Source organism: Tachyglossus aculeatus, chromosome 13, assembly GCF_015852505.1.
Source record: "Tachyglossus aculeatus isolate mTacAcu1 chromosome 13, mTacAcu1.pri, whole genome shotgun sequence".
NCBI lineage: Eukaryota > Metazoa > Chordata > Mammalia > Monotremata > Tachyglossidae > Tachyglossus > Tachyglossus aculeatus.
This window is the reverse complement of record NC_052078.1, coordinates 5,191,500-5,219,051: the sequence shown is the minus strand read 5'-3', so window position 1 is coordinate 5,219,051 and position 27,552 is coordinate 5,191,500. Positions and strand designations below refer to the sequence as shown.

At 44.7% G+C, this 27,552-nt stretch overlaps 1 protein-coding gene across 3 annotated transcripts in view; it reads right to left on the bottom strand.

Moving 5' to 3' along the window:
* Positions 1-26,921, bottom strand: part of GALNT11 (polypeptide N-acetylgalactosaminyltransferase 11) — a 36,188-nt gene extending 9,267 nt beyond the window's left edge. Inside the window, exons 1-5 of one of the 3 annotated variants that reach the window (XM_038755714.1) lie at positions 26,901-26,921; positions 12,730-13,062; positions 8,715-8,838; positions 7,077-7,243; positions 1,669-1,794 (exon numbers count right to left, since the gene is read on the bottom strand). In XM_038755714.1, the coding sequence (XP_038611642.1) occupies positions 1,669-1,794; positions 7,077-7,243; positions 8,715-8,838; positions 12,730-13,024 (712 nt within the window). In that variant the 5' untranslated portion in view covers positions 13,025-13,062; positions 26,901-26,921. The other 2 variants (XM_038755713.1, XM_038755715.1) reach the window with 2 other exon arrangements.
* Positions 26,922-27,552: the final 631 nt, after the last annotated feature.

The window sequence follows — 27,552 nt, the reverse complement described above, 5'->3', positions numbered from 1 at the left end:
GAGATCAACTCCCAATTCCAATCTCTGACAGTCACAGACTTACAAACCAGCATGTCGGGGTCAAATTATGGACAGAAAAAGAAAAGTACAGGAAACTTAAACTGGTAATCACTTGTTATTTTTTGATTTCCAGTAGATGACCACAAAACCTCTGACGGGAGGGCCTAAGCAGCCCCAACTTCAGTAGATGGAATTTCTATGTATGACCGAGGTACAGTTCGGTTACCAAAAACACTTTTTTCACTGCCTAATTTCTCATTGATGTTTTTCATGCTTTATTTTTCCCACAAGGTCTCAGCCTCCACTGTAACTCTGTCCCTCCCTAGGGCACAAACCAATTCATTTTCCACAGGCTGCACAGGGTACAGACAGTTAAATAAATAAACCTCATCAAAATAAATAGCTGATCGGTCATCTGCCTTTGGAAAAACCCGGGATTTGGCTCTCTCAAGTCTAGGACACAGTGGAGAGGAGCTGGCACATGGAAGGAGTGAGTGAATACAGGACACTATCACTGCTTCCTGCTCACATTTCAAAGCCGCTCCGATTTGTAAAGATGGTGAGGCAGGGTGGTCTAATGGAAAGAACAAGGGCCTAGAGTCAGGGGACCCAGGATCTAGCACCAACTCTGCCACTGGCCTGCTTGGTGACCTTGGGCAAGTCGCCATCTCTCTGGGCTTCAGTTTCCTCATCTCTACAATGGGGTGACCAGGATGTTGTGAGCATAAAATGGGATGATTGATGTCACAGTACTCAAGAAACACAAAAACACTAAACAAAATTCAAAAGAAGAAAAAAAAAAAGCTTCTGCAGAATATGGGTAATCTGCCTCGAAGCCAAATCAGCCTGAGATTTACCATCCATACACACGAGAAAAGTTTGATCAGAGCCAGCACAGCGCTACATCCGCATTAAACAGATCCGTATTTTAGATGGGCACCTTCTGTTCCTAACATGAGCAATGAAATGAATCTGAAGAGCAGCAATGCAATTTGGAGGATTGTGGTGTCAAAGCCTAACTCTCCCTCCTACTTACACTGAGCCACAGTGTTTGACACACTGTAAGTGCTTAACAAATTCCATAAATACAAAGAACCTAAACTCAGCAGTGCTACTGCGCTCTGAGCAGAAAGGCAAGCCAGACTCAAGTTGATCTGGGTCTGGGGTTCCTTGATTTCCCACCGACTCCTCTTAACAGAAGGGATCAGGGCTCCTGGCACAACTCAACCACACAAGGACACCTGAATTCAATTTCTCATTTGCTCTCTGGACCAGAATAGGTTTGGAATCAGGCAAAACTGGGGGGCATCTTACATGCCTGCCTGGAAAGAGAAGCAGCGTGGTGTAGTGCATACAGCTTGGGTCTGGGGGTCATGAATGCTAATCCCAGCTCTGCCACTTGTCTGCTGGGTGACCTTGGGCAAGTCACTTCACTTCTCCAGGGCTCAGTTACCTCCTCTGTAAAATGGGGATTGAGACTATGAGCTCCACGTGGGCAGGGACAGTGTCAAACCCAATCTGCTAAACATCTACCCCAATGTTTAGTACAATGCCCGGCACATAGTAAGCACTACAAATACCCCAATTGTTTTCATTATTTCTCTTTTTCTTCCTTTCTAGAGAGGGTCACTCACGTCTCAGTCCCACAGGTGGCAGCTCTAGCTGTACCTGTAGCATGAGCTGCTCCAATCATTCTTCCCCGGATCAGCCCTTCTCGCTTTTCGTTTCTTATCACTTGGATGTTTCTTGGCAGGTGGTGTTGGATATACTCATCCAACCCGCTTTTCAAATCGTCTGGTGATAAAAGAGCAATAATTATTCACTTACAAGATTCAGCCACCGAACTACCCTGATGACATCATGATGGTCTTTGGCCCTGGCTGCACGCCACAGTCCAGGAAAACCGACCCCAAATGGTTCTCCTGAGGCAAACCTAGAAGGGGCGAGAGAGGCGGAACACAGGGCAGGACAACAGCCCATCGGTCTCCTTCCAGGATTCTTCCTGCAAACCTGGTCTGTAACTCTGAAGCGGCTGTGGGAGAGGTACGTTAAAAGGAGGAGCGAATGGCATGTACCCCGGGCGTTCCATCCCGACACCGGAGACAGCTGTCATTCCTTCTGGGCATGCTGTTCCATCCTCTGATACCACCACGAAGAAAGTGTAAGTCATTTTCTTGAAGGATAAAGAGATGCCCAGCCACTTTGCAACTTGGCCTGTCACCCCTTACAGATGAACAAACAATGAGGCAGAGGGATAAGGCATTCTTTATCCCCTCCAGCCCGGAACAACAATATTAATATATGAAGTATCCCTCTCTAGACTGTAAATTCCTTGTGGACAGGGAATATGTCTACCAACTGTTATACTGTACTCTCCCAAGCACTTAGTACAGTCAATCAGTGGTATGTATTGAGCTCTTACTACGTGCAGAGCCCTGTACTAAGTGCTTGGAAAGGTACAATGCAACAGAATTCGCAGACACATGCCCATAACAAGCTTAAATTACTCTGCACACAGTAAGCGCTCAATACATACCCTTGATTGATGAAATGATGAAAAAGAATGAGAAGGCCTGCAAAGTGTAAACGGTTTCAGAGCCGAGAAAATGTGACTAAACTGTTGTTTATGCTGGCTATATCGCATTCTGCTCTTTCTTTGCTGAAATGCCAGTCCATGGCTTTTCTAGTTTGAGCCATTTCACGATGGAGCAGAAGGACAGTAAGCCAGGTCCTCTGCTACCTCCCTGCTTCTTAGTCCGAGCTGCTAATCTGGATCTATTTTTCATCCCAGGTGAATCCTCGACAGTCTGAAGTTCTTCCTACAACACTCAAACAAAGCATCCCAAGATCTGCAAGATGAACTCTCCATCTTGTTGCGGGTAGAAAACGTGTTTCCCAACTCTGTTGTACTGTACTCTCCCAAGCGCTTAGCAGACTGCTCTGCATACAGTAAGTGCTCAATAAATACCATTGATTATTATTAATAATACTAATTATAATAATAATGTCATTTGTTAAGTGCTTATGATGTTGCAGGCATTGTATTAAGCCCTGAAATGGATACAAGCAAATCGGGTTTGAAATAGTCCCTGTCTTACATGGGGGTCACAGTCTCACAGTCTTTACAGATGAGGTGAGACACAGAAAAGTGAAGTGACTTGTCCATGGTCACTCAGCAGACAAGTGGCAAAACTGGGATTAGAACCCATGATCTTCTGATTCCAAGACCCGAGCTCTATCCACTACACGGTACTGATGGTGATGATGGTATTTGTTAAGCACTTCCTATGTGCAAAGCACTGTGCTAAGCGCTGGGGAGGTTACAAGGTGATCAGGTTGTCCCACGGGGGGCTCACAGTCTTAATCCCCACTTTACAGACGAGGTAACTGAGGCACAGAGAAGTTAAGTGACTTGCCCAGAGTCACACAGCTGACAGTTGACGGAGCTGGCATTTGAACCCAGGACCTCTGACTCCAAAGCGTGTGCTCCTTCCCCTGAGCCACGCTGCTTCTCTTGACTGATCCCCGATCTCCAGCTCCCAACTTTCCCAACATGCAGTGGCACCTGATGACCAACCCAGCATGTAACTGTACAATCACATGTCCTTGGCCTAGTGGAAAGAGCCCAGGCCTGAGAGTCAGAAGCGCTTAGTACAGTGCTCTGCACACAGTAAGCGCTCAATAAATACGATTGATGACCTGGGTTCTACCCTGGCTCTGCCACACGTCTGCTGTGTGACTATGGACCTGTCACTTCACTTCTCTGTGGTTCAGTTACCTCATCTGTAAAATGGGGATGAAGACTGTGAGCCCGTGTGGAACATGGACTGTGTCCAACCTGATTAGCTTGTATCTATCCCAGCGCTTGGTACAGTGTCTGGCACGTAGTAAGTGCTTAAATACTTTTTTTTTAAAAAAAAAAGGGGGAGGGAGGGAAGGAAGGAAAGGAAGGAAAGGAAGGAAGGGAAAGGAAGGAAGGAAGGAAGGAAGGAAGGACGGACATTACATTTGGCCAAAAATTCAAAAACTTCAGCATGGAGTTTTTTGGGTCTCTGTTCAATAAATAGGCAGATTTAGGCAGGAAAAGCCTACTTTTAGTACATTGGAAGGAGCCTGCAAAATTAATTATGCTGAAGTTCTTGGGGCATCTGAACATGTTTAGATGAAGTGTTAAAAAAGAAAAAATATTCTCTGACAGTCCTGGAATTTCCAAAGGGGTCACAAGAAAAAGAAGCAGCGTGGCTCAGTGGAAAGAGCCTGGGCTTTAGAGTCAGAGGTCATGGGTTCGAATCCCGACTCCACCACATGTCTGCTGTGTGATCTTGGGCAAGTCACTTAACTTCTCTGGGCCTCAGTTACCTCATCTGTAAAATGGGGATTATGACTGTGAGCCCCGTGTGGGACAACCTGATCACCCTGTATCCTCCCCAGTGCTTAGAACAGTGCTTTGCACATAGTAAGTGCTTAACAAATGCCAATTATTATTATTATTATTAAGAAAGTGTTAAGAATTCATTTGGTGCATTATGCCTGCAGGAACAATAATTTTGAATGTTAACAGGAGAGATTTTGGAGAAATCATACTGTTTGGATTAACAATCTTGAGACTGAAAGAATAAGATCAAGGAAAAAAGGATTCAAAAAGTAGTTCAGATGCCTGTCAGATACAGAAGCACTCCAACAGTCTAAGTCAGTCCTCTCAAAATCCCTTTTGAGGATTCTTTAAAATCTCCAAGGGAGATTTCATAATCACCCTGGTAAACTATTTTAGCTTTTAAGTAACTTAAATGTCCAAAGAGTTTCTAATGCTTAGCTAAAGAAGTTCTTTGTTGCTCTTTGAACCTGGTACTCCTTGTTCTTTTGTAAAAGGGCAGAGTGAACATTCAATCTGTCACGAAATCCTGTCAGTTTTACCCCGACAACATCTCTAGAATCCACCCTTTCCTCTCCATCCAAACTGCTACACGAAGATGATCCAAGCACTTAGATCCCCCACGTCTTACCTCCTTCCCTTCCCCACAGCACCTGTATATATGTATATATGTTTGTACGTATCTATTACTCTATTTTACTTGTACATATCTATTCTATTTATTTTATTTTGTTAATATGTTTGGTTTTGTTCTCTGTCTCCCCCTTCTAGACTGTGAGCCCACTGTTGGGTAGGGACTGTCTCTATCTGTTGCCAACTTGTACCTCCCAAGCGCTTAGTACAGTGCTCTGCACACAGTAAGTGCTCAATAAATATGACTGACTGATTGATTGATCCCACCTTGACTACCGCATCAACTGACCTTCCTGCCTTCTGCCTCTTCCCACTCTAGTCCATTCTGCACCCTGCTGCCAGGATCTTTTTTTTGGAGGAAAAAAAATTCAGTCCATATCTTCCCATTCCTCAAAAACCTCCAACAGTTGACCATCCACTTCCGTGTCAAACAGAAACTCCTTACCATCAGCTTTAAGGCACTCAATCAGTTCCCTCTCTTAGCTGACCTTGCTGATGTCCTACTACAACCCCAGTCTGCACACTTGACTCTCACACCAATCTACTCTCTCTACCTCAACTTCATCTGTGCCGCTGCCAACCCCTGGCTCACGTCCTTTCTCTGGCCGGGAACTCCCTCCCCTTTCATATCTTACAGTTCCCCCACTTTCCCCACCTTCAAAGCCCCCCAAAAATCACATCTCCTCCAAGAGGCCTTCCTTAACCAAGGCTTCATTTCCCCTATCTATCTGTCCTCTCCCCTGCCTGCTGCCTATGCACCTGGCTGTGTACCTGTTGCACTTTAATACACAGCACTTATGTATATGTCCTTACACTATCCCATTTCCCCTATCTGCAGTACATTTTAACATCTGTCTCCCCCTGTAGACTGTGAGCTCCTTGTGGGTTTTAAGTGCTTACTATGTGCCAGGCACTGTACTACGCACTGGGGAAATACAAGCCCATCAGTTTGGACATAGTCCAGGTCCACAGGGGGCCCACAGTCTTAATCTCCATTTTCCAGAAGAGGTAACTGAGGTCCAGCGAAATGAAGTGACTTGTCTAAGGTCACCCAGCAGACAAGAGGTGTATCTGGGGTTAGAACCCAGGTCCTTTTGACTCCCTGGCAATTAATATCATTTCCTGAGCACCTTCAGTGGGCTCAGGACACTACTAATGCTTGAAAGAGTACAAAAGAATTACACAAGATCCTTGTCCTCAAGGAGTCTGCAGTTCAGTGGGGAGACAGACATGAAAGTAAATTCCAGATAAGAAAAGGAGATAGGTTTCTGATTTAGTGCTTAAAGTGATAAGCTTCGGTGGTGGGGAGTACTTCAGTGCCCTGGTTGGTGTGGAGGGCCTGGGGGATAAATTTGGAGAGATAAGGAATTTAATAGGGGAGACTCCTCCTGGAAGAGATGTGTTTCCAGAAGGGTTTGTTTTGAAGACAGGACAGAATGAGGTCTGTGGAGTGGAGTTTGCTAAATTGCTAAATTTTGCCCATAAGAGGCAAATGCAATTCACAGTCCGTTGTTAAATTTTTCTCTTCATCACAAAGATAAAGGCAGCCTGGTTGGTTGGTCAGTCAATCACTCAATCGTATTTATTAAGCACTTACTGTGTGCAGACCACTGTACTAAGTGCTTGGGAGAAGACAATATAACAATAGACAGATGCATTCCCTGCCCACAACGAACTTCCAGTCTTGAGGAAAGAGAGCCCAGGCCTGGAAATCAGGAGGCCTGGGTTCTAGTCCCAGCTCTGCCACTGGCCCTGCTGTGTGACCTTGGGCAAGTCAAAGTAATAATAATGATGATGGTATTTGTTAAGTGCTTACTTTAGGTCAAGCACTGGGGTAGATACAAACTAATCAGGTTGGAAACAGTCCCTATCCCAGATGGGGCTCACACTCTTAATCCCTGTTTTACGGATGAGAGAACTGAGGTCCAGAGAAGTGAAGTGACTCGCCCAAGGTCACCCAGCAGGCAAGTGGCAGAGCCGGGATTAGAACCATGTCCTTCCGACTCCCAGGCCTGGGCTCTATCCGTGCAGGCCAAGGGCTAGATCCAGGATTCCCGTCGCAGATCCTCACCCAGTTCACTATTGTCGTCCACCAGAACGATTTCATGAAGAAGATGAGCCGGCGTGCGATCCAGCACGCTGTGGATCGTCCGCAACAGAGCAGAGAAGGCTTCATTGTAGAAACAAATGACCACACTGGCGGCTGGGAGGTGAAGTGGATAGGACTTTTCTTTACATCTGCAGGCATCAACAAAAAAAGAAGACTCAGATTAAAGTAGAACCTTAGGCATCACTAACTCACCAGATGTTTCAGAATAAAATTCGCATCAACAGTTCATGTATTAATCCTCTTCAAATTAGCTAACTCTTCTCTCCTCCAACAATTCTCTTCCATGGCATCTGGTGCAGGGAAGAGTGTTGGCTTTATTGCATTTCTCTGCCTTGCTCTCCCCTCCGAAAACCTGTTTTCCTTTGCTTGCTTCCTCTCCCGCCCCCTGCTAGACTGAAGTATCACCTACTTTTGGGCTCCATTCTCACCTTATCCTTACCTGGATACAGATGGGCCAGTCTCCCCTTTCCTACACTTACACTAAACCACACTAAAAACTGGAAAAATTGAATCTCTTAAGCTCTTTCTTGTGCCGAGCACCATGCTAAGCGCTGGAGTGGAGAGGATATCATCAGTTCGAAGACAGTCCCCAACCCATACCGAGTGCACAGTGTAAGAGGGAAGAACAAATCTCTTCTCATTTTACCGATGAGAAAACTGTGGCACAGGAGAGTTAAGTGACTTGCCCAAAGTCACACAGCAGGGCCAGTGGCAGAGCTGGGACTAGAACCCAGGCCTCCTACTTCCAGGCCCGGGCTCTTTCCGCAAGACCATGCTGCCTCAACGTTGTGATGAAGAGAAAACCTAACAGTGGACCATGAATTACATTTGCCTCATATGGATAAAATCCTCAAACAAACAAGCAGTAGGAGTCATCAGAGTGGCCGGACTCCCTCTTCACGGAGCAACCTTTTTCACTCAGGTGGGCATACTACTCTCCACCTCCTGGCTCACAAGAAAAACATGACTAATCTTGTCACTTCTGGTCCGTTAGCAATTATTCTAAGTGGCAAATGGCTGCATGCCATGCTGGTTTGAGGTTCCTCCATTAATTTGTTTGATTGCAGGCTGGACTCTAAAGTCCACTACTCCAGGCTGGAGGTGAACACGCAGTCAAGGAAAGGAATTTGCCATTTAACCCACTTCTGCATCTCAAAGCATAAGCTCATTATGGGCAGGAAACTTGTCTACCAACTCTGTTGTATCATCCTCTCCCAAAGGCTTACAGTGCTCCGCACACAATAAGCACTCCATCAGTATCATCGATTTGACTGATTGAGGATCTGTCCAGTCTTGCTGCTTTCTCTTGTAATATCATCTAGACAAACAGTCCAATTTTGTACACTTGTCACCTCTCTGGCTAGCCATTTGAGCTGTGATTTTTTACTAGCCTACGTAAGTTCTAGAATTAAAAAAAAACAAAACAAAAAACCAACCACCTGGCACCATCTGCCTCCAGCTATCCTGGCCCTGGAAATCTGACTTTGACAGTACCCAATAACTGAACACAAGATGGATGACTGCCAGCTTTTGAAAAATGGGCACTGAAAGCACAACATTATATGAACAGAGAAAATGGCAATGCCATGAGGCACATACTCTGCATCCCTGGTATCTGGCACATCTCTATGGCTGCCCAAGCGGTTACTGATAAGCACATTGAAGGCATGCTTCTGATAGCCCAAGTCTCTCACCTCCTGATCGTGCTCATTAAAAATCATACCTGCAACAAGAAAGTTGAAGTTAGTGCCTCATGGCGAGAAGAATGACTGCTAGCTTGGCAAAAATACAAACACAAAATCCTAATGAGCCCCCTTTGGATGTAGGTCTAGGAAATCAGTTATCTTCTCACACTTTTTAACTTTCTTTCTTGCAAACTCACCTCAGAACCCTCCCCCAAGGTGCTTTTTTCGGGGGGGGGGGTTTTTTTTAATGCTATTTGTTAAGTGCTTACTATATGCCAAGCACTGTACTAAGCACTGGGGTAGATATAAGATCATCAGGTTGGACACAGTCTATGTCCCATGTGGGGCTCAACAGATTGAATCCGCATTTACTGACAAGGTAACTGAGGGGCAGATAAATTAAGCCACTTGCCCAAGGTCACGTAGCAGACAGGTGGGAGAGCTAGGATTAGACCCCAGGCCTTCTGTATATATGTTTGTACATATTTATTACTCTATTTATCTTGTACATATCTATTCTATTTATTTTATTTTGTCGGTATGTTTGGTTTTGTTCTCTTTTCCCCCTTCTAGACTGTGAGCCCGCTGTTGGGTAGGGACTGTCTCTATGTGTTGCCGACTTGTACTTCCCAAGCACTTAGTACAGTGCTCTGCACACAGTAAGCGCTCAATAAATACAATTGATTGATTGATTCTGTCTCCCAGGCCCAAGCCCTTTCCATTAGGCCACCTGCTTTTCTACAATCAGTGGTATTTACTGAGCACCTCCTGGGTACAGAACATGGCATTAAGATTAACATGGTGCTGTACTTGGGAGAGTAGAACAGACTAAGTAAACCCAGTACCTGCCCTCAGGGAGGTTACAAAAGAAGGAAGGGTAGTTAGATTCCAAAATGGTCTAAAGAAAGGAAGAAGTGAATGTGCACATAGGTTAGTGCTTAGATAGCAAGGGAGCTTTTTTTGTTCATCACCCATAGGTTCTAAAGTGCTAGTGGAGAAGCAGCGTGGTTTAGTGGAAAGAGCACGGGCTTGAGAGTCAGAGGACATGGGTTCTAATCCCGGCTCCGCCACTTGTCTGTTGTGTAACCTTGGGCTAGCCATTTAACTTCCCTGTGCCTCAGCTACCTCATCTGTAAAATGGGGATTAAGACTGTGAGCCCCACGTGGGACTTGGAGTACCTTGTATCTACCCCAGAATTTAGAACAGTACTTGGCACATAATAAGCACTTAACAAATACCATAATAATAATAATTATTATTATTAGAAGACACCCTGCCCTCGAAGAGCTCAAAAATCTAGCGGGGGTAAGGGAGTCCGCCCATAGAAAAATTTGACTTCCATAAACAATGGAATCAAAATGTGTTTATTGAGTACTTACTATGTGCAGAGCATCGGGAAAGTATAATTCAACAGAGTTGGCAGACAAGTTCCCTGCCGACAACAAGATTATAGACTAGAAGAGTAAAGGTGCAAGAATTCCAATAGGATCAATCAATGGTATTTATTGAGAGTGCTTAGCATGTGCAGAGCACTGTATTACAAGCTTGGGACAGTAAAATAGAGTTGGTAAACCCATTCCCTGCCCACAATGAGCTTCCAATCTAAAGGGAAGTAAAGCATTCCAGTGAAACTACAGGAAGCCTCTCACAACCCATGAGGGCCTCTCACATGCTAAAGTTTTCAAATTTTTATAATGTTTCACAACAAAGGGTGTCTCGTTCTTTTAAAGTTTTCAGAATTCTTTCTGTGTACCAGTCTCCTCCTGCAAAACCTGACTCTTCTCCATCTCGAACCAACAGCCAAAGGAATTATTTTTTAAGAAACTGCCCCTAGCATTTGGGCCAAGCACCACACATTCCAACTGAAATAACCGAGGTAATAGAAACCTCTGGAAAATGAAGTTTACATTGGAAATGCCAACATGCTTAACTACCATGGCACTATTGTGTGCTTTCAAAGTTTTAAATAGGCTACCAGATGGGGTTTTTCCAGGTTGACTTGGCCCACTTTTCTCCTATTTTGTAATGGATTATATTTTTAAACACTTGACCTTGATCTCTCCTGTAGGTAAAACAAAATCCATTCTAAAATATTATACAATAATTCTTGTTGTGCTTGGTTTAGTTGGCATTTCTGATTTAACTGGGCACTGCTTTTTCTCTTTGATTGAACTCACACAGCTCAGGATGAAGTTTAAGAGCAAGAAAATTTTCCAACGTTACCCCCTATTGTCTCCCTGGATTCTTGGGGAAAGAAGCAATAGACGAAAGCGGACGAAATGTCAATGGAGAAATCTGCACCTGCTAGTTTCTCACCTAGTTATCAAGGACTTGGGTCTCTACAGACCAGGGGGAAAAAAAAAAAAATCACTGAATCCAGAAAGCTCGTTCACTACCTCACTACCAAGAAAACAGAGACAGAATGTTTTCTTTAGATTCTACCTGAAAATCCTGAAATTTTCCACCACATGCAGATTTTAATGAGAGGGGTTGGGTCAACAGTAAAAACAAAAAAACCTCTAGAGACCTGATAAGAACTCAATTTTTTCCCTTATTTAATCTTTATTTTCAAATGGAAGGAGTCAAATTGCCACCCTATACTTGGCATTGTATTTTCTTCCTATGCTTTATTTTTTGTGCAATGAGCAGTTTTATGCGTCTGCATTCTAGAAACATACATTTTTAAAAGAGCACGTTTTTAAAAGGTTGCTAATTTTCAGATTCCTAGTTTTAAATCAAATCAATCAATGGTATTTACAGAGCACTTTGTGTTTGCAGAGCCCTATACCAAGGGCTTGGGAGAGTACAAATCAAAAGAGTTGGTATATACGTTCCCTACTTCCTTCTACTGCATTGGGAACACCAGCTTCCCTTCCACATTCCCTTCAAGATTCACAGCTCTTCAACCCTTCCATCACCCTATGTTCCCTACTCCAAAGGGTTTACAATGCAGGAGATCACATAGTTCAGCCATGTGTTTCCAGAATAGAAGAGTACATAGACAACGAATGCCACAAGATGCCTTGAACACATGACCCTGAATCTAAAAACCTCTCAAATGCCTAGCTAAATCCTTCCTGCTTTCAGTTAAGCTACGGCTATTTGTTCTAACACTAGACTCCAGCTCCTTGCCTTCCACAAATAAAGCTAGTCTGCCTCCTCTTCTATTATATTTTCCCAAGTGTGAGCAGGGTCATGTTTCTGTGTTAGTTCCCCAGCACATAGTACAGTACATTGCAGGCAGTAAATACTATTAGTATTACCTCAGTGTTCTGCACATAATAGGTGCTCAATAAAAACTACCGAGTAATGAAAAAAATACATTTTGTTCGGGATTTGTTAAATGCTTACTACATGCCAGACAAGCACTGGGGTAGCTACAAGATAATCAGGTTGGACACAGCCCCGTCCAACATAGGCTTCAAAGTCTGAATCCCCATTTTTACAGACGAGGTAACCGAGGCACGGAGAAATTAAGTGACTAGTCCAAGCAGACAAGTGGTAGAGCCGGAATTAGAAGCCAGGTTCTCTGACTTCAGGGCCAGTGCTCATTCCACTAGGCCATACTGCTTCAATTACTTTACCCTTTACTCATGGTTCCTGTTTTTCAAACCCCTTTTTTGCTTTCCTTCCTCTACTCTGGGTCCTCTTTAATTTCTCCACAAACCTCATAAAACACGGATGCCAGATGTGGACTAGCTAACCTAATAACGTAACGAATGCTAAAAAGAATAAATCACCTACAGAGGCCGACGAGAAAAAGAAATCCTGAATTCCAACGAAGGCATTGTGCCACGTAAAAATGCTTTAGGATACGTACAACCACTGACTTTAAAGAGAGGGAAAAAAAAAGATGCTTCCAAGAGTTCAATCATATTCCAACCGACTGGCCTCAAAATAGCTCCTCACGGGAAATGCCCCCACGTACCCATTTCCGGAGAGAAGTCCAGACCTCCTCTGACTGGATCCTCCACGGCATTCCCAAACCCGTGTCTGGCCGGACGGCTTCGGAGCTGCGGCTCAGGGGCCTGGCGGGGGCCTCGGGTGAAACGGGGGTAGAACTTTTTAGGCAGGGGCCCATGAGGTTCGGGCCCCTGGACGGGCACATGCTTGAGAGGCTGGGTTACTTCACTGAAGTTGAAGTAGATAAAAAGCAGGAGGGTCCAGGTCAGGGATGTGAAGAGGCACCCGTAGCAGAAATAACGGAGCGTGGCCCCTCCCATGGTGGCCCTAGCATCGTTGAAGGGCCATTTTCAATTCCCTGGAAGAGAAGAGAGGGAAGGGAATAAAGGCAGCTGTGTTAGACGCTCCAGTGCGCTCCGTCACCTTCCCCTGGACGCTACACCCCAAGTTTGCTAGAACAGTACCCCACTGACACTCGAGCCTTGTCGCAGACAGTTCCCATCTACCCTCTTTTCCACCCAAACAAAACCATCTGCCTTTTAACTCCCAGGCACCGCAGGCTGCTCGCTCGGGACGGTGCTCCACACCCACTGAATAAGGGGCTAAAGGTCGGGAAGCGGCCGGCCAGCTCTGCGTGAAGGCACCATTTCGTTTCAAACCAGAGCTCAATTTATGGGAGCTCAGCAAAATGGCTGTCATTCATTTGCCCATGTTAACCACTTGTTGAGCAATATTCTGAGCTGATCTTTGGTTCTGGGGTGATTGTTAAACCAAGTGGAGTCTACACGGTTCCTTAGGCAACTGTGCTTAAACTAAGCAGGAGGAAACAGGCTAGGTCCTTAGACATGGTCAATCAATTGTATTTATTCAGCGCTAACTGTGTGCAGAGCACTGTACTCAGTGCTTGGGAGAGTACAATACAACAGAATCGGCAGCCACATTCCCTGCCCATAATGAGCTTATAGTCTAGAGGGGGAGACAGACATTGAGAGACTTAATGGGTATGGAGACCAAATGGGGTAAGTTGGCTGTAAAATACTGGGCAGGGGGCAGGGGGGAGTCAAGAGAATGGAGGTCTCTCTGAGGGAAAAGGACAGATTGGGGGGTGGGTGCATGGGAAAGAGAGCAGGTGAGGAGGCTGTGGTCTGATAAAGGAATTTCAAAATTGGTGAGGGCAGAGATTGTACAATTATTAGAGACTGAAAAGTCAAGTGTGTGCCCAAGTTGGTGAGTGTGTGAGCAGGAGGTCACTGGAATAGAGGAGTGAGAGGAGGTGGCCAATGGAAGGATTGTCAGGAAACTTGGATGTTGAAATCCCTGAGGATCAACGTATGGATGGAGAATGAGAGTGCGAATAAGTGTGTGCCCAAGTTGGTGAGTGTGTGAGGTGGGGTGGAGCAGGAGGTCACTGGAATAGAGGAGTGAGAGGAGGTGGCCAATGGAAGGATCGTCCGGAAATTCCACTTGGATGTTGAAATCCCCAAGGATCAACATATGGATGGAGAATGAGAGCGCGAATGTGAGAAAGGGATCAAAATGGTTCAGAAAACTGGATTAGGGACTGGTGAGTGGGGGGCGATAGATGACCGTGACTAGTAACTGGATTGAGTGGTGAAGGCAGATAATATGGGCTTCAAAGAAAGGGAGGGATGGTGTAAAAGAAAGGTGGGATGGTGCAAACGCGGCATTAGGGAGCGAGAAGGAAGCCGACTCCTCCCCCTTTCTCAGCAAGCCTGGGAGTGGGAGAAGATGTGGCCCCCTCTAGAGAGAGCGGTAGGGGAGACCGTATCACCTGGGAAAGAGCCAGGTTTCAGTGATGGTGAAGAGGAGGAGCAGTAACTGGGTCAACAACAGGTCAATAATGAAAGTCATGAGCACAAACACAATTCCCACAGATCATCAGAAAAAACCCACTGGAGTTCTGGATGAGGTTGACGTCCTCATCCTCTCCAGGGATTTGTGTGTCTACGGGATGCAGAGCACCGCTCAAGGTGCCGGGCCACCCAGAGGTCTGTGAAGAAGCAGAAATGTAAATCCCCATCTCCTGACTTTGCCGTTACCCTACTAGGAAGGACTGTGTGGCCTAGTGGAAAGAGCACAGGCCCGGGAGTCAGAGGACCTGGTTTCTAATCCTGGCTCTGCCAACTGCCTGCTGGACGACCTTGGACAAGTCACTTTGGTTCTCTGGCCCTCCGTTTCCTCATCCGTAAAACAGGGACTATGTTCTCCCTCCTTGGTTATCCTGATTATCCTGCATCCCCAGCGCTTAGTACATTACATGGCACATAGTAAGCACTTCATAAATACCATGATTGTTACAAGTTACTCAGATAATGGTTTCAGCCAAAACGAAGGCACTGACCCTCCCAGGCTTCCTTTTTTTTATGGTATTTGTTAAGCGCATTACTATGTGACTGGTCCTGTATTAAGCATTGGGGTAGAACCAAGCTAATCGGGTTGGACACAGTCCATGTCCCACCTGGGGCTAACAGTCGTAATCCCTGTTTATTGACAAGTTAACTGAGGCACAGAAAAGTAACTTAATAATAATAATAATGTTGGTATTTGTTAAGCGCTTACTATGTGCAAAGCACTGTTCTAAGCGCTGGGGGGGAATACAAAGAGATGAGGTTGTCCCACGTGGGGCTCACAGTCTTAATCCCCATTTTACAGATGAGGGAACTGCGGCCCAGAGAAGTGAAGTGACTTGCCCAAGGTCACACAGCAGACATGTGGGGGAGGCGGAATTCGAACCCGTGACCTCTGACACCCAAGCCCGCGCTCTTTCCACTGAGCCACGCTGTTTCTCTGCCCAAAGTCACATAGCAAACAAGTTACACTTCCAAATTTGCCTTTCTATTATTATAAAACCCCATTAAATTAGTTTGGCACAGGTGCAGGCCCACATTTAATAATGACAATATTTATTAATCACTTCCTGTTTGCTCTGATTCTAGCAGAGTAATGCAATTCTAGCAGTGTGGTCTAGTGGAAAGCACATGGGTGAGTCAGAAGATCTAAATTCTAATCCCAACTCTGCCATTTGTCTGCTGTGTGACCTTGGGCAAGGACTTCAGCATGGCTTCCAATCTTCCGAACTAATGAACTTTCACGTGACATTAAAAAGTCTATCGTGAAAGTTCAAATATTGGGCTTAAAAGCAATCCCAACTGTTTGACATTCCCCCAGAACACAAAGCTGCTCACAAAACATACTTGGTCTGTGTTTTCCAAGAGCCCCATTAATAAGGGATTAACTAAAGCGCTTAACAAATACCATTATTATTATTATTATTATCATTATTAAAGTTATGTCCCACATATGGGAATGACATGGGACTGGGAGCCAGGAAACCTGGGTTTTAATCCCAGTTCTGCTACTGACTAGCTGGGATAACCTTGGTTATATCACAAGGTCTCTGTAACTCAATGTTACTCAAAAGTAAAATGGGATCAGTATACCAACTTTCTCTTCACAGCTCTTAGGCAGTGATTCAGCACTTAGTACAGTGCTCTGCGCACAGTAAGCACTCAATAAATACGACTGCCTGGGAAGGGGACTCCGTCTGATCCATTGTATCTACCCCAGTGCTTAGCACAGTGCTTTGGTGCACAGGAAGTGCTTAACACCATCATTATTAAACACAGGCCTGCACCTGTGCCCACCTCCACCCTCTGCCCACAGTGAAATCTCCAGGTGATGATGATAGAGTCACAAGCTATTCCTCTCCCTATATATATCTGGCCTGGAAAGCCAGAAGGAATTTCTGCAAACAGAGAAGGTATTGAGTTAGCAGACTTTTAACTCTGGAGATTAAAACCTCCATCAAAAGCTTCCCATTTCTGGCATCCTTCTCATGTTTCCACTTCTCCTCTACGGTGAAATAAGCCATTCCAATCTAGAGTGCATCTCCAGTAGCAAGAAGAAATGAAACAGGTTTGATCGACAAGGTAAGGAAGAATCTGATTCTAGCAGTGTGGTCTACAGGAAAGGGCCTGGGAATCACACGAGTTCTAATCCCAACTCTGCCATCTGTCTGCTATGTGACATTGAGTAAATTACTTTACTTTGTTGGGCCTCAGTTCCCTCATCTGCAATATGAGGATTCAAAACCTGTTCTCCCCCTACTTAGACCGTGACCCCCATGTGGGAGCTATCTTGAATTCCACCCCAGGGCTTGACATGTAGAAAGTGTTTACATATCACCATTATCATCATCATCATCAATCGTATTTATTGAGTGCTTACTATGTGCAGAGCACTGTACTAAGCGCTTGGGAAGTACAAATTGGCAACATATACAGTCCCTACCCAACAGTGGGCTCACAGTCTAAAAGGGGGAGACAGAGAACAAAACCAAACATACTAACAAAATAAAATAAATAGAATAGATATGTCCAAATAAAATAAATAAATAAATAGAGTAAAAAATATGTACAAACATATATACATATATGCAGGATTATTATCAGAATAATACACCATTATTATTATCAAAGTCTTTCAGGACAGAGGATTAGGTCTTTCATCTCTGTTCTACTCACCCCCAGGCATTTTTTTAAATGGCATATTAAGCGCTTACTATGTGCAAAGCACTGTTCTAAGCGCTGGGGGGTTACAGGTGATCAGGTTGTCCCATGGGGGGCTCACAGTCTTTGTCTCCATTTTACAGATGAGGTAGCTGAGGCCCAGAGAAGTGAAGTGACTTGCCCAAAGTCACACAGCTGACAATTGGAGGAGCTGGGATTTGAACCCATGACCTCTGACTCCAAAGCCCAGGCTCCTTTCACTGAGCCATGCTGCCTCTCTAAGCATTAAGTATAGCAGCATGAGAAATAGCATGTCATAGTGGCTAGGGCCCGGGCGTCAGAAGGTCATGGATTCTAATCCCAGCTCTGTCACTTGTCTGTGTGACCTTGGGCAAGTCACTTTACTTCTCTGGGCCTCAGTTACCTCATCTGTAAAATGGGAATTGAGACTGTGAGCCCCATGTTGAGGCCAGGGACTGTGATTGTCCAACCCACTTTGCTTGTATCCACCCCAGAGCTTAGTACAGCGCCTGGCACGTTATAAGTGCTTCACAAATATCACAATTATTATTACAACCCTTTAAACACACTAGGTTGTCAATAAATACTACTGATTGAAAAAGGAACAGAACGAAAAAGAAGCAGAAATGAAAAGGCAGTTAAAAGCCAGAAGGCAAGGGACCTTTCCCAGGGAAACAAATGGCAATAGCTGCTCTTTAGGTTTGAGGGTAGTTCGCCTGCTTTAGCAGAAAGAGGTAGTCTGGATGAAACAATAGAAGCAGCTTTAAGGGAGGGGCCTCTCTCTGGCACAAAAAGTGGGAGGGAGGGGGCGGGAAGCAGTGATGCCCGGCTAGGGAGTGCCTTATGGAATTCATTCATTCAATCGTATTTATTGAGCGCTTACTGTGTGCAGGGCACTGTACTAAGCGCTTGGGAAGTACAAGTTGGCAACATATAGAGATGGTCCCTACCGAACAGCGGGCTCACAGTCTAGAAGAATCATGGTAATGGTTCACTTGGCTACCAGAACATCTACTTTAAGAAGAGTCTGTGGTACAGGAAGAGCAGTTCAGAACAACTCTGAAAACATGAAACCCGACTTTAGTGACGATAACCCACATGGGCTACTTTATCCTCCCCTCCCATAAATTTATTTTCTCTTCCAAACGGTCACAATTTACAGAATACCTATTCCTGCCCTGTGGAATATAATTGCAGGTATTCCTCTCCCTCTCACCTCAGTGAAACACTGTTTCCTCAAGAACCATAATGTGGAATTTATTTTTCCACAAGCAACATCAATATGCTTAATCAGTCCCAAGGCACTAAGCATTAGGGTTCTTTAAAAATAAAATCAGTATACTTCCACTTGCATCTTCCAGCAAAATCTTTCTGTGCTTGTTCTAACCTTTTCAGCTATTTCATCAACTTCAATCATCAGTCCAGCTGTCACAGGGCCTGATTGCTTAACTCAGTCAACTGTATTTATTGAGTGCTTACTGTGTGCAGGGCACAGTACTTAGTACTTGGGAGAGGACAACTCAACAATATAACATTCTCTGCCCACAGTGAGCTTATAGTCTAAAAGGGGAGACAGACAATATAAATTAATGACAGATATGGACATAAGTGCTGTGGGGCTGAGGGTGGGGGGAAAAGGGAGCAAGTGAGGGGGGTGCAGAAGGGACTGGGAAAAGAGGAAATGAGGGCTTAATCAGGGAAGGCCTCTTGGAGGAGATGGGCCTTCAATAAGGCTTTGAAGTTGGGGAGAATAAATGTCAAATATATCGCCTCCCTTTTCCTCAGCTCCCCTCCCCACTGCCCCAACTTGCTCCCTTTTCCTCTACTCCTAGTCCCTGCCCCACAACACTTGTGTGTATATATACATATATATATATATATATATGTATGTATATTATCTATAGTTCTTACATTATTTACATTATTGCCTGTTTACTTGTTTTGATGTGTATACATGTATAATTTTATTTATTTATGTTGATGCCTGTTTATTTTGATGTCTGTCTCCCCGTTCTAGACTAACCCCAGTACAGGCAGGGACTGTGTCTCTCTTGCTGAATTTCCAACCACTTAGTACACTGCTCTGCACACAGTAAGAGCTCAATAAATAGGACTGAATGAATGAATATACAACTCATCCCTATCACCTGATAAGGCTTTACAACTGAGCATAAATGAATTACTTTGGCAGTTATATCAAGTGGTGAGGGAAGTACTCACCAAGATGCTATCTCATCCCCTTTATTGATGCACCTTATTTTTTCCAGTGTTCACTTATCTATTTAATGACTTATCTGGATTACATTAACTAATCATTTTATAGCTCTCCTATCTTCAACAAACAAAATACACCATTAAACTCTACAGCATCTATAACTGGCAGCAGGTGGAAGCCCGAACAGAGGGAGAATGAGGCACTGAGAGAGAAGGTTTTTCTCCAGCAAAAAAGGTTGGATATTTACCCCTTAGTATTAGCTTAAGGACTACGTTGTGGTGGTATTTAAGTGCTTACTATGTGCCACGCACTGTACTAAGTGCTGCCATTGTGTACTGTGGGTGGATCATGGAGATGCTTTTCCTTCATCTATTTCTCCATATCCCTTTCACATTGTCTTCCCCTCCCAAGTAATTAAATGTTTCCGTAGCTCCTTTTTATGACACTTTTCTCTAGGAAGGAGAATAAAGTTGCAGATAAGGCTGCAGAGGAATGGAAAGACCTGGAAAGGGAGCTTCTAACCACAAGACCCCGGTGAAGGGCAACCAAAGAGAATTGGCTTTGGAGGGGCAAGCAGTGGAGGTGGCAGGAGAGGGCTAAAGGGGCAGTTTGTGAGCAGGCCACACAGTAACCCCCCTATTCACCAAGGACCCCTGGCAAACCAGGGGAGAGTAGCCTACTGGATAGAATGGGGGCCTGGAAGTCAGAAGGGCCTGGGTTCTAATCCCAGCTCCGCCACTCTGCTGTGTGACCTGGAGCAGTCACTTCACTTCTCTGTGCCTCGGTTACCTTAGCTGTAATTGGGGATTAAGACTGGGAGTCCCACATGGGACAGGGACTATGTCCAACCTGAGTACCTTAGTCTACTCCAGTGCTTACTACTGTGCACGGCACAAGGTAAGTGCTGAAAAACACCATTAAAAAATCAAAATCTGTCCCCTTTATGCACTTTATTCTTATGTACACTTCTATAATTTATTTTAATGTTTGCCCCCTGCAGCTCCGCACCAGCCCCAGACTGTAGACTCGTAGTGGGCAGAAAACATCGCCACCAACTCTGTATGAAGAATAAAAGCATGAACATGTATGAGGAATACATGTCTTCCTCCAAGTCACTGTTCCCAGGTCCCATGGGAAGAATCAATCAATGATATTTGAGTGCCTACTGTGTGCACAGCACTGTACTAAGCACTTGGGAGAGTATAATAGAGCTAAGTGTGGCCTATGGATGGCAGGACCATCTGGCTAGGATCAACAGACCCAGGTTCTGGTCCCAGCTCTGCCCCTGGCCTGCTGGGGGACCTCAGGTCAGTCATGTAACCTCTCTGATCCTCAGTTTCCTTCCTTGTGAAATGCAGAGAAGGTACCTGGCCCTCCCCTTTGGGGGTCTGAACTGCCTAGCTCCTCTTTTCCCAGAGTACCTATACATAGTTTCATTTGCCCCTCACATCACTGAGAGACTGCCCAATTTTACAGATAGGGAAGCTGAAGCATAGCAAGGTAAAGTGTCTTGCCCCAAACCACAGCAAGTTAACAGAAGTCACAAAAGGACCTGGGTTCTAATCCTGCGAACATTTTTCTGCTGTGTGACCTTGGGCAAGTCATTTCACTTCCCTGGGCCTCAGTTACTTCATCTGTAAAATGGGGATTAAGACTATATGCCGCATGCGGGACAAGAACTGTATCCAACCTGATTAGCTTTTATCTACCCCAGCTTTTAGGATCAATGCCTGGCTCATAGTAAGTGCTTAAATACCATTTAAAAAAAAAAAAAGGTTAGTGGCAGGGTAGGAACTAGAACTAAACCACAAATCTCGTAATTTTCAGATCCACAGGGCCTCCCGGGATTAAACAGACGGACAACAAAGGAAGAGACAGAGCAGACAGAACGAAGTTTTCTTATTTTAGTAGTGACTGCATGTGCTCTCCCCAGGGAAATGCATGCTACTTCAGGGAAGGAAGTCAAGCTTGCCGGTGACATCTAAAGAACCCTTTCTGCCTCTAAATAAATCACTCGGGCACATTCAATCAATGGTATTTACTAAGCACTTACTGTGTGCAGAGTACTGTACTAAGCGTGTGGGAGAATACAATATAATGGAGCTAGTAGACATGTTTTCCTGCCCACTGAAATTAGAGAAGCAGCACGAGCTAGTGGAAAGTGCCACGATTCCTATCAGATGACCTAGGTTCTAATCCCAGCTCCATCACAATAATAATAAATAATTACGGTATTTGTTAAGCACTTACTATGTGCCAAGCACTCTTCTAAGCGCTGGGGTAGATACAGGGTAATCAGGCTGTCCCACGTGGGGCTCACAGTTTTAAACCCCATTTTACGGATGAGATAACTGTGGCACAGAGAAATTAAAAGCAGCTTGCCCTAAATCACATAGCTCATAAATGGCAGAGCAGGGATTAGAACCCACGACCTCTGACTCCCAAGCCTGTGCTCTTTCCACTAAGCCACATTGCTTTTCTAACATAAAAGTGTTTAACAAATACCGTTTGAAGAAAAAAGTGTGTAGCTAAGCTCTCAGGCCGTTGTGTCCAGTCTGTGTATTTTGTGTTACAGAAAGAGCCACAGGCCCCTCTGTACTGTACTTCTTCCCCAGCTTCTCCACTGCCACACAGGTTCCAAGCTCCCCCTCACAGAAAAATTCAAGTGCATCCTGAGAACTCCCAAATAAGCATGGGTTAACCCCCTATATGAGCCTCCCACATATTGCTGGGTGAAATATTAATCCAGACATGAACAGAGCACTGACAAAATGCTTTCAAAGGTGATTCTACTCAAAAGCAATAGTTAACTGAATACAGCTGCAATTTTCACCACCACCTTCACCCCAGTTTTAGGCTTTTTTTTTCTTCTCAGAACTGTTTCCAACTCAAACAAATCTTTATGATGAGGGGGAGTAGAGGCAAGAACACCTTCTCAAACTTCCTGCGGAGAACCTTATTATGATATTTTGCTTTAAGGGGGTGTTTTTGTTTTTCCTCCTCTGACAGGGGGTTAATCTGAAGGATTCCTGAATTGGGGCTGAGCAAGAGGCAGCAAATGGCTGCTTGCAGGCATCAACTCTGTCTCCATTCCCTCCTGCCCCTGGCCAGGGTGAGGCAACCAGGATGAGGCTGGTGGCAACGTGGACAGGGGAGGAAATAAGGGGCATTGGCTTGTTTATTTAATAATAATAATAATAATGGCATTTATTAAGCACTTACTATGTGCAAAGCACTGTTCTAAGTGCTGGGGAGGTTACAAGGTGATCAGGTTGTCCCACGTGGGACTCACAGTCTTAATCCCAATTTTACAGATGAGGTAACTGAGGCACAGAGAAGTTAAGTGACTGGCCCAAAGTCACACAGCTGACAAGTGGCAGAGCCAGGATTTGAACCCATGACCTCTGACTCCAAAGCCCGTGCTCTTTCCACTGAGCCACGCTGCTTCTCTAGGGAGGAATAATAATAATAATTATGGATAATAATTATGGCATGTTAAGTGCCTACTATGTGCCAAGCACTGTTCTAAGTACTGGGGTAGATACCCAATTATCCAGCGCTTAGAACAGTGCTTTGCACATAGTAAGCACTTAATAAATGCTGCTATTATTATTATTATTATTATTATTATTATTATTGTATCTATCCCAGTGCTTAGAGCAATGCCTGGCACATAGTAAGCACTTAAACACCATAATTAATATTATTATTTCAAGATAATTGGGTTGGACGCAGTCCCGGTCCCACTTAGGCCTCACAATCTTAATCCCTATTTTCCAGGTGAGGGAACTGAGGCCCAGAGAAGTGAAGTGCCTTGCCCAAGGTCACACAGCAGACCAGTGGCAGAGAGGGGATTAGAACCAAGGACCAGGAAGGCGATGGAAGGGAAAGAAGGAGCAGCAGATGGGCACTCCATCAATCCGCGCAGGGGGTTTACTGGGCGCTTACTGTGTGCAAGGCACTGTACTAAGCGCTTGAAAAAGAGCAATCTAATACACATCTATACTTCTATTTATATTGACGCCTGTTTACTTGTTTTGATGTGTATATATGTATACTTCTATTTATATTGATACCTGTTTATTTGTTTTTATGTCTGTCTCCCCCCGGTGTGGGCAGGGACTGTCTCTATCTGTTGCTGAATTGTACTTTCCAAGCGCTTAGTCCAGTGCTTTGCACCCAGTAAGCGCTCAATAACTACGACTGAATGAATGAATGAACGGAGCTCTAGTCACGTCCGTTGGCCTCGGCGAGCTGCCAGCCTAGTCAGTGGCCCAAATTTCATGCTCATTGCGTGCAGGGCAGTGTAGTGAGCACTTCAGTCATTCAATTGTATTTATTGAGCGTTTACTGTGTGCAGAGCACTGTACTAGGTGCTTGGGAAGTACAAATCGGCAACATATAGAGACAATGGAACAACCAACAGAGGCGAAGCGTTGCCCAGAGGGAGGTTGGAGGGGAGCAGCGGCCCCGGCCCACCCCCGTGCCCCCGGAGTGGGCACACACACATTCATTCATTCGTATTTATTGAGCGCTTACTGTGTGTAGAGCACTATACTAAGCGCTTGGAAAGGACAATTCGGCAACAGATAGAGATGGCCCCTACCCAGCAACGGGCTCACAGTCTAGAAGGGGAAGCTTAGCGTGGCTCAGTAGAAAGAGCCCGGGCTTGGGAGTCAGAGATCATGGGTTCTAATCCTGCCTCCGCCACTTATCGGCTACGTGACTTTGGGCAAGTAACAAATTCTCAGTGCCTGTTACCTTATCTGTAAAATGGGGATTAAGACTGTGAGCCCCACGTGGGACAACCTGATCACCCTGTATCCCCCTAGCTCTTAGAACAGTGCTTTGCACATAGTAAGCGGTAACAAATACCATCATTAATTAAGGAGGAGACAGACAACAAAACAAGTAGACAGGGGTCAATACCATCAATATAAATAAAACTCCCCCTTCTAGAATGTGAGCCCGTTGTTGGGTAGGGACCCTCTCTGTATGTGCAGGATTTGTACTTCCCAAGTACTTAGTACAGTGCTCTGCACACAGTAAGTGCTCAATGAATACGAGTGAATGAATGAACCAATATATACACAACATTAATAAAATAAATGGAATAATACGTATGTACAAATATACACGTGCTGTGGGAAGGGGGTAGAGCGGGGGGGCAATGGGGAGGAGAAGCAGAAGAAAGGGGGGGTCAGTCTGGGAAGGTCTCCTGGAGGAGTAGGACTTTGACGGGGGGAATAATAATAATTCCCGCTTATTACAGTGCTCTGCACACAGTAAGCGCTCAATATATTCGATTGAATGAATAATAATAACTTTGGTATTAAGCGTTTATTATGTGCAAAACTGTGAGGCCCCCGTGGAACAACCTGATCACCTTGTAACCTCCCCAGCGCTTAGAACAGTGCTTTGCACATAGTAAGCGCTTAATAAATACCATCATTATTATTATTATTAAAGCACTGTTCTAAGCGCTGGGGAGGATACAAGGTGATCAGGTTCATTCATTCAATCGTATTTATTGAGCACTTACTGTGTGCAGAGCACTGTACTAAGCGCTTGGGAAGTACAAGTTGGCAACATAGAAACGGTCCCACGTGGGGCTCACAATCTTAACCCCCTTTTAACAGATGCGGTAACTGAGGCCCAGAGAAGTGACTTGCCCAAAGTCACACAGCCGACAAGCGGCGGAGCCCAGACTTGAACCCATTACCTCCTTCCCTTCCCCACAGCACCTGTATATATGTATATATGTTTGTACATATTTATTTATTTTACTTGTACATATCTATTCTATTTATTTTATTTTGTTAGTATGTTTGGTTTTGTTCTCTGTCTCCCCTTCTAGACTGTGAGCCCACTGTTGAGTAGGGACTGTCTCTCTATGTTGCCGACTTGTACTTGTACAGTGCTTGGCACACAGTAAGCGCTCAATAAATACGATTGATTGTACATATTTATTACTCTATTTATTTATTTTACTTGTACATATCTACTCTATTTATTTTATTTTGTTAGTATGTTTGGTTTTGTTCTCTGTCTCCCCCTTCTAGACTGCGAGCCCACTGTTGGGTAGGGACTGTCTCTATATGTTGCCGACTTGTACTTCCCAAGCGCTTAGTACAGTGCTCGGCACACAGTAAGCGCTCAATAAATACGATTGATTGATTGATTGTACATATTTATTACTCTATTTATTTTACTTGTACACATCTATTCTATTTATTTTGTTAGTACGTTTGGTTTTGTTCTCTGTCTCCCCCTTTTAGACTGCCAGCCCACTGCTGGGTAGGGACTGTCTCTATATGTTGCCGACTTGTACTTCCCAAGCGCTTAGTACAGTGCTCGGCACACAGTAAGCGCTCAATAAATACGATTGATTGATTGATTGTACATATTTATTACTCTATTTTACTTGTACACATCTATTCTATTTATTTTGTTAGTACGTTTGGTTTTGTTCTCTGTCTCCCCCTTTTAGACTGCCAGCCCACTGCTGGGTAGGGACTGTCTCTATATGTTGCCGACTTGTACTTCCCAAGCGCTTAGTACAGTGCTCGGCACACAGTAAGCGCTCAATAAATACGATTGATTGATTGATTGTACATATTTATTACTCTATTTTACTTGTACACATCTATTCTATTTATTTTGTTAGTACGTTTGGTTTTGTTCTCTGTCTCCCCCTTTTAGACTGCCAGCCCACTGCTGGGTAGGGACTGTCTCTATATGTTGCCGACTTGTACTTCCCAAGCGCTTAGCACAGTGCTTGGCACACAGTAAGCACTCAATAAATACGACTGATTGATTGTATTAATTAGAATAGAATAGATAAATTAGAATAGATATGTACAAGATAGAGTAATAAATATGATTGTACATATTTATTACTCTATTTATCTTGTACATATCTATTCTATTTATTTTATTTTGTTAGTATGTTTGGTTTTGTTCTCTGTCTTCCCCTTCTAGACTGCGAGCCCACTGTTGGGTGGGGACTGTCTCTATATGTTGCCGACTTGGACTTCCCAAGCGCTTAGTACAGTGCTCGGCACACAGTAAGCGCTCAATAAATACGATTGATTGATTGTATTAATTAGAATAGATTAAGTAGAATACATATGTACAAGATAAATATGATTGTACATATTTATTACTCTATCTTGTACGAATCTATTCTATTTATTTTGTTTTGTTAGTATGTTTGGTTTTGTTCTCTGTCTCCCCCCTTCTAGACTGCGAGCCCACTGTTGGGTGGGGACCGTCTCTCTAGGTTGCCGCCTTGGGCTTCCCAAGCGCTTAGTACAGTGCTCGGCACACAGCAGGCGCTCAATAAATATGATTGATCGATTGATTGATTGATTAAATACGACTGAATGAATGAAAGCACGGCGGGAAGGGGGGGGATGGAGGCCCACTCACCCGCAGCAAGGCCGTCGTCGTCGTCGTCGTCGTCGCCTCAGCCGGCCTGCCTCCCTCCCCAGCCTGGGGCCTATCGAGGGATGGCGGCCTGAGGGGGCTGAGGGGAGGTCGCCACGGCGACGGCACCCACTCGGCGAGGAAGGAGCCGCCGCGGCCCTCTCACGTGACCGCCCCCACCACGTGACGCCACTCTTCATTCATTCATTCAATCCTATTTACTGAGCGCCCACTCAATCAATCAATCGTATTTACTGAGCGCTTACTGCGTGCAGAGCACTCGCTTGGGAAGTCCAAGTTGGCAACATCTAGAGACAGTCCCTACCCAACAGTGGGCTCACAGTCTAAAAGGGGGAGACAGAGAACAAAACCAAACAGATTAACAAAATAAAATAAGTAGAATAGATATGTATAAGTAAAACAAATAAATAAATAGAGTACTAAATCATCATCATCATCATCATCAATCGTATTTATTGAGCGCTTACTATATGGACAAACATATATACAGGTGCTGTGGGGAAGGGAAGGAGGTAAGACGGGGGGGGGGGGGATGGAGAGGGGGAGAGGAAGGAAGGGGCTCCACTAGGGCAAACTGCTTCCAAACCTGCCTCAATGACTTGCACTGTGGCTTTATGAAAAACTAGAAGGTTAC